The sequence below is a fragment of the Papilio polytes genome, unplaced genomic scaffold (assembly GCF_000836215.1).
Source record: "Papilio polytes unplaced genomic scaffold, Ppol_1.0 DF824047.1, whole genome shotgun sequence".
In the NCBI taxonomy this organism is placed as follows: Eukaryota; Metazoa; Arthropoda; class Insecta; order Lepidoptera; family Papilionidae; genus Papilio; species Papilio polytes.
In genome coordinates, this window is record NW_013525157.1 from 5,341,356 (window position 1) to 5,348,132 (window position 6,777).

The window sequence follows — 6,777 nt, forward strand, 5'->3', positions numbered from 1 at the left end:
GCAGGTTGGTTGACTTCACACATATCTTTGAATTTATTCGCCGATATGTCCAGATTGCATCACGATGTTTTCCTTCACCGTAAAAACGTTGGGTAAATTATGTACATATGAAAATTCGTAATACCGAAAATCACATTGGAGCACGGCGGGATTCGAACCCAAGACCTGTAGATTACAAGGCAAGTGCTTAAACCACTGAGACACCGACGCTCTACTCTCTAACATTACTTACTAACATAAAGTGTTGTGCGATTGTCGATTGTTTCGCCTTCAATTGTGTTGCTCAACTAAAAATCGAGTAGTGTGCGCACATCCATATAAGCTCATAGAATTCAAAGCACGACTAAACAGTTGTACGATAGTTTGATCAAAGGTGTGCGCACGTTCTAACGCCGCGACTAACGAGTGATGCGGAGCGTAGCACAGTGGGCTAAAATATCAGCTTACGTAGACATTTTCGTCTGATATTTTGGATGCCTATATTAGCAGAGATTTTAACCTACGTGTTACGTAACCGCGGCAAGTACTTATTCATATTGACTTGCGAGGGCGAAATTTCAAACACATTTATTTGTACATAAAAATAGACTAAACTCAGCCTAATTTATATATTTTCATTATTCGAACTGGTCGATCGCAAAAACGTAGATGAAATGTGCAAAGAAATGAGTTCAACACATTCAACTTCCCTGTGATTTCACTTTGTTGAGTGAAAATCAAATGCATTTTAACTAACTTAAGAGACAAATGTATTAAAATATTCTTACCATATTCCCTTAAAGACATGTTGGCTTCTTTCGCGCCTTTTCTTATCGCGCTTAGGGCAACCATCAGTGTTGCACCTTCTGATACTACAGCTCCACCAAGAACGAAATAAGCCTACGAAAAAGTGGATTAACAATTTTGATACTTAATTCATTTTAAATGATTGAGTGATTGCGGATGTAAAATCTTAATACTATATACAATTTAACGTATAATTACCCAGAAAAAGTCATGAAGTGGCTGTGGATCCATTATGCCAGTAACTCCATGATAAAATGACAAGCCACTTCCCACACAGAATATTCCCACTCCGGAGATGAGAGAAGAAACATATCTCATATTTGTGTAACCATAGGGATGGTCTGGATCTGCTATCTGAAACAAAACATATAAAATGTAGCGTAAATTTTAACATTTTCTCTAACACTACAATTAATTTTAATTACAAAGCGAAGCATATTTATTTATGATAAAAAGTTGGTAGCAGTCTATATGTTAAGAAGCTTTTAATTCAACCAATGTCAAAGTATTTTTTTTACAATTATTAATTAATATCTTAACAATGTAAAGTTTGTAAAATTAAAATGAATTATTTTTTAATGATTATTTGATGAATAGAATTTACTTACTTGGACTGATTTATGTATTCCATAAGCAAGTATTAGTTGATTGACTGTGTCTGCGAGGGAATGTATGCACTCTGAGAACAAACTGTGTGACCCTGTGTAGAACCAAGCGCAGAGTTTAAACAGAAAATTACACCCATTACTGTAACAAAACAACTTGATTAGCACTTTAACACCAACATTTCAACATTAGTTCATGTTGTAAGCCAACATAACATTTTGATATAGCAATAAAATTAAAAACGAAAAAAGTTTTACGGAGACATTCCACAACTTCACACATATTTACAACCCTTTTATCACTTGGCAATTGCTATTTCTACAAGAAATGTATTAACTATTTCCACTTGAGCAGCCATAACTTGATGAAACATGAGAATATAGTGCTTGTAACTTACATTCCTATTGCAGTAAGTACCACTCGTCCTGATCTTGTCTTCAAACCTAATTCCTCACCTTGTTTTAATCTTTTGTCACTCATTTCCCTTCTATAATTACGTAATCGTCTTTTAACAGTGAAAACATCTGTAATAATAATTATGTTTGGAAATCACTGTTGTTAAAGAAAACCTTATTATAAATTATTAAGAAAGAATACCTTGTTCATATCTTCTTCTGTCAAGTTCTCTTCGCAACATTTCTTTCTCCAATACTTCTCTAGAACCCCACACCTATAATAGAAGAAAATCTGCATGTTAATGTTTAATTAAAAATATGGTTGGTATAGAACGGGACTGTATATGGTTAGTCATAATCTAGTCCTAGAGAATGTCAGCCTTATTTTGTTGGGAATATCTATTAAACTTTTTATGAAACAAATAAAATATAGAGGACAAAGAGTAATATTAGCACATATTGATTGGGTATAAGAGTGAAGAATTCTTTTTACAAGATTATTGTCTCACTCATGAGAATATTAGTGGCAATCAAAGTGTTACTAACCTCAATAGCTTTTGCTTCAACATCTTTACGATAATGTACAGTAATAGGTGGTTCAGATTCATATGGTGATCTTCGAAGGACCTTTGGTAATGATTCCAAATCAGATTGCTTTAACAAATATTCAGTCATCGCACGCATCGGAGTTATAAAGTTACGTTCAGTATATGATGCAGAAAAATCAATCAATAGCCTTTTTTTGACTAGAACAAAAATATTAAAATAGTACTTAGACATTACATAAAAGCTATAGTTTAATGAATTGAATTCAACACAAAGTTTACCTTGAGGAGCAATTTGTTTGGTCGTTGAAGTAGCTTTTTGTGGTTTTTCAATAGTGACTTTTGTAACAATTTTATTTTCATCAGTTTCAGTTTTAACTACAATTTCTCTCACACCTTTAGTTAACTTGTCTTCCGCTTCTGGTACTTTTTTCACATTAACAGATTCACTTTTATCCAAGATATAAGTTGAGGTTTTCAAATGTCGAAAGATAACATTTTTCATAGCGTGAGTAACATTGCCAGTCTGTTGTAAAAGTCCACGATTTCCAATGCACATGTATCTCACATTTATCATACGAAAACATTTTTTACCAACTTTCCTATAAATAAGAGTACTCGCGGAAAGCAACATGATAGTTATAAATTCAAAATCTATGTAAATCGAGTTAGGAGGTACTCCTTTAGTTTTAATTTATGTTCTAAGAAACGAGTGTAATATTGGACATTGTTTTATAACATAAAATTATGTGCGTTTGTGTACTACATATGGAACCTGATTAAAATTCGCAATAACTTAGAAACTAACAGAAACTAATGAAAATCTCAATTTTATATACAAATTATGACAAATTACAATACAAATCTCATACTATGACGTTTATTGTCAATGTCATTGTGTAAATAATAAATTGACATTAGGTTCAGCACAGACTATACAGATTTCTTCAATGTTGCAAAGAGAGTTCATAAAATCTATAAAATCTCTCTTTACCGATAAAACTTGGATAAAACTATCATCAAAAGTTTCAGTGGTATTAAAATACTCCAAAAATACTTGTAATAAATCTACGAAACAAGCAAAATCTTGAAATATTTCCAAATGTTCGTAATAAGCTACCTTAAAATAGGCAAAGGTTTGGAGATCATGGAGCCAAAGCTAATGTCAAAATAGTGTGAAAGGAGTTGATGACAGTTAATTTTGACAGTTCTTTTCGTTTCGGCAAGTGTCTGTAGAGGTGTGTTTATATATGAAAATCTTAATAAATCATAATAATTGCAATTCGAATTAGTAAATTATCTTTAAAAACCTAAACTGTGATATATGGTGTATTAAAAAGTAAAGTGATTTTTAAAGTTCCACCTTGTAATTTCAGATCACAATGGCAAAACCAAAGGGGGAAAGGAAGGGTAAATCCGCTATTAACGAAGTTGTTACACGTGAATACACTGTGAATTTACATAAACGGCTTCATGGAGTTGGTTTTAAGAAACGGGCTCCACGAGCAATCAAGGAAATTCGCAAGTTTGCCGAAAAACAAATGGGTACTCCTGATGTTCGTGTAGATACTCGTTTGAACAAATTTCTGTGGTCCAAGGGTGTAAGGTTAGTTGCTTTTACAATTTCACTGACTTAATCTAAATAAGCAAACTTCGCTGCTTTTGTTTTATTTGAAAACGTAGTGTATAAACATCTCTACCATACATAGGTTAGCTCACTATCTCAATACAAGTCATAATGTATTAAAACGTTCGTTAGTTTTAGTCTTAACAGTATGTTATTTAAAATTGAAAATATCTTATCTAAATAAAAACACAGGTTTAATTTAGAAAGTATGTATGAAAACAAATCATTCTGCAAGTCTAGAAGTGTTATTATTGAAAATAAGTGAAGTAATTCCTAGGCATTATATCATAATAAGTTAATTAAAAAAGCCATAAAGGACTACATAGATCAATTTTGAAAACAAATTAAATTTACATTGCTAATAAATGAAGATTCTGTCTGCATAGAAATAAAGAAATTAAGAAAGTTCTACATTATGTAGATGTAGAGGATATCCATGCCAAATTTCATGGAGATCCATTCAGCAGTTTAGTTTGATGTTAGTAAAATTGGCTAATAATTATGCATTATTTCTTTAACTTGTATATTGTACCTTGAGATGACTTCAAGTGTTTGAATGATTAATGACGTTGATAAAACAATACTGAAAAGCAACAATCTTAATACTAAAAGTGTAAAAGTTTCCATTAAAGTTTACATTTGTTTCTATGTATTTCCTGAACAACTAAAACAATCTCGCTGTTATCTGGCATAGGTGTAAAACATAATTGGGTAGAACAAATAAGGTTACTAAATTTGTTATAACTTGCATGGATGGAGTTATGGTTGACAGCTAGTAGATTTTAAAACATCTGCTGTTAGCTTTGCTATTGTCATTTCACACATTTGTTACTTGTGACATATTTTTATTTATCTTTTGTGGTCATAAATCTGTACTTGCACAATTCCACTTAAGTGTTATTTCAATAAAATATAGGAGAATTTTGATTTTAATTTTATTATTTTTCAGAAATGTTCCCTTCCGCGTCCGTGTCAGGCTGTCGCGTAGACGCAATGATGATGAAGACTCAGCACACAAACTGTTCACACTTGTGACTTACGTGCCAGTCGCCTCAATCAAGGGCTTGCAGACAGAGAATGTTGATGCTAGCCAAGAATAAATCTTAATATAAGGATACTTTTTTGTTTTATTTATGAGTATTTGTATAATTTTCAGGCTTTTGTGCAATAAATACGAAGCAAACACAAGCTATACAGACTTTTTCATTCTGGTTTTCTGTGGTAGAATGGTATAATAGTTTGATGAGTTGGGGTATGGAATGTTATTAAAATTAATGATAGAGATACTTGTAATAAATAAGTGTAGATTGGAAACCAGAGCTAAAGTATAAAGGGAAGTAAAAGTAATTCATCTCATTTTAATTTGAGTAATATACATGAGTAGTATTTTTAAAATAAAGTCCTCTTTATTGCAATCATATTATGATATATTAATGGACATACAGTGTCGCATACAGCATATAAAAAAAATAATGAATTTATTTCCTCTTAACTATTTTAGAATTGCATATGATTTTTAAAGGTTTTTGTAGGTTTTGTACAGTAGTAAAAAATGTGAATATGTATGTAAAGAAAGGTTGAAAAAATAAAAAGAATTCAACTTATATGAATCATTTGATTTTTTTTCATAGTGCAAAATTGTTTCAGGTAGATGTCGTTGGCGATAAAATGCTTTTGTTACGTTTCGTATAACTGGGTCAGGACACTTTGATATTTATTTTATATGTTGCACATGAGATTTTCCACTTAAAGCCCATTGAAGTTTACCTTTTATACTTGAGATCGGGTGTAAGGATCTTCACGGTGTATTATAACAAACAAATACGCTCAGAATTATGATAGAAGTTTTAGAATAAATATGCAAATATAATACAGTACAAATAACATCATAGTAAGCCACAGTATGTAAAACTGTACATACCTATAATAAATTATCACTAAACAGATTAACTGCTTTGTATTAAAATTGAACTTTTAACCGGTTAGACTCCTAAGCCTTGGATCTCAAGGGTTAAATATGTTAAAACATCGAATGTAGTCGATTCCTTCTATTAAATTCGTATTTTTTTACTACAATTTTATTCCCTTCGAAAGCATAGGAAGTAAAAGTGGGTTTGACGGTGGAGGAGACGCATAGGAGGGGAAATGTCCTCTTTATGTGCGTCTCCTCGTCCGTCAATCAAGGGTAGGCAACGCATCTGTTTATTAGCAGCGTTCGCTTTTCATTTCGGTGGATTCAGGTGGTCGCTTGCTCGTTTGCCACTTTATATTATATATTATTTTACTACAAATATCTTTAGTATTTAGATTAGACTACAATACAAATATGAAAGTGTAGATTTTAGACGTTCGGGAGGTAATGTCATACATATTTTAAACGGACCCGCCCTCCTCACAGAAAGACGTAATTTACAGGGTCGCGTGGAGAAGAGAGCCCGATTTATAGTCCGACAATTGGGACGGGCTTTTAAATGAACACTGCAGCGATTTGCCGTTGTTACCATGATTTATGTCTTTTACGTGTGCTACAAATTTGAAAGCAAAATTTGTAATATGAATATTATTTTATATATTAAATTTATTATAGTGAATAAAGTCTGGATGAATTGTGTTTTTGTGTATTTTGGTATAGTGTTAGCTTTTTAACTATTTTTGATGTGTTCTGTATTCTTAAAAGTTTTTTGTTAATCTGTGCTATTTATCAATACATTTATATTTATTTAAAACAACAACATTGTTAGGAAAATATTAGGAAACGGAAGGAATAGTGGGGGGTAGTTTTATAAAATATATGGCAAGGAGTGGCTCGGGCTCAGTT

At 31.9% G+C, this 6,777-nt stretch overlaps 2 protein-coding genes across 2 annotated transcripts in view; one reads left to right on the forward strand and one right to left on the reverse strand.

Annotated features, from left to right (window-relative positions):
- The window catches only part of LOC106100366 (zinc transporter 9), a 5,366-nt gene extending 2,166 nt beyond the window's left edge, over positions 1 to 3,200 (reverse strand). The window contains exons 1-7 of the mRNA XM_013279194.1: positions 2,615 to 3,200; positions 2,334 to 2,533; positions 1,990 to 2,062; positions 1,790 to 1,916; positions 1,395 to 1,533; positions 985 to 1,140; positions 598 to 879 (exon numbers count right to left, since the gene is read on the reverse strand). Of these exons, the coding sequence (XP_013134648.1) occupies positions 598 to 879; positions 985 to 1,140; positions 1,395 to 1,533; positions 1,790 to 1,916; positions 1,990 to 2,062; positions 2,334 to 2,533; positions 2,615 to 2,966 (1,329 nt within the window). The 5' untranslated portion in view covers positions 2,967 to 3,200. The remainder of the gene's footprint in view (positions 1 to 597; positions 880 to 984; positions 1,141 to 1,394; positions 1,534 to 1,789; positions 1,917 to 1,989; positions 2,063 to 2,333; positions 2,534 to 2,614) is intronic.
- Positions 3,201 to 3,463: 263 nt separating this feature from the next.
- Positions 3,464 to 5,076, forward strand: LOC106100435 (60S ribosomal protein L31). The gene is made up of 3 exons (XM_013279289.1): positions 3,464 to 3,570; positions 3,709 to 3,938; positions 4,909 to 5,076. Exons 2-3 carry the CDS (start codon positions 3,715 to 3,717, stop codon positions 5,057 to 5,059), a joined length of 375 nt encoding a protein of 124 aa, XP_013134743.1. The 5' UTR covers positions 3,464 to 3,570; positions 3,709 to 3,714; the 3' UTR covers positions 5,060 to 5,076.
- Positions 5,077 to 6,777: the final 1,701 nt, after the last annotated feature.

What these genes read in the sequence shown, in the direction of transcription:
- LOC106100435 (XM_013279289.1), top strand. Translation starts at nt 3,715, where the DNA reads ATGGCAAAACCAAAGGGGGAAAGGAAGGGTAAATCCGCTATTAACGAA. An exon ending in CTGTGGTCCAAGGGTGTAAG is followed by an intron (nt 3,939 to 4,908) that starts GTTAGTTGCTTT and finishes ATTATTTTTCAG; the next exon opens with AAATGTTCCCTTCCGCGTCC.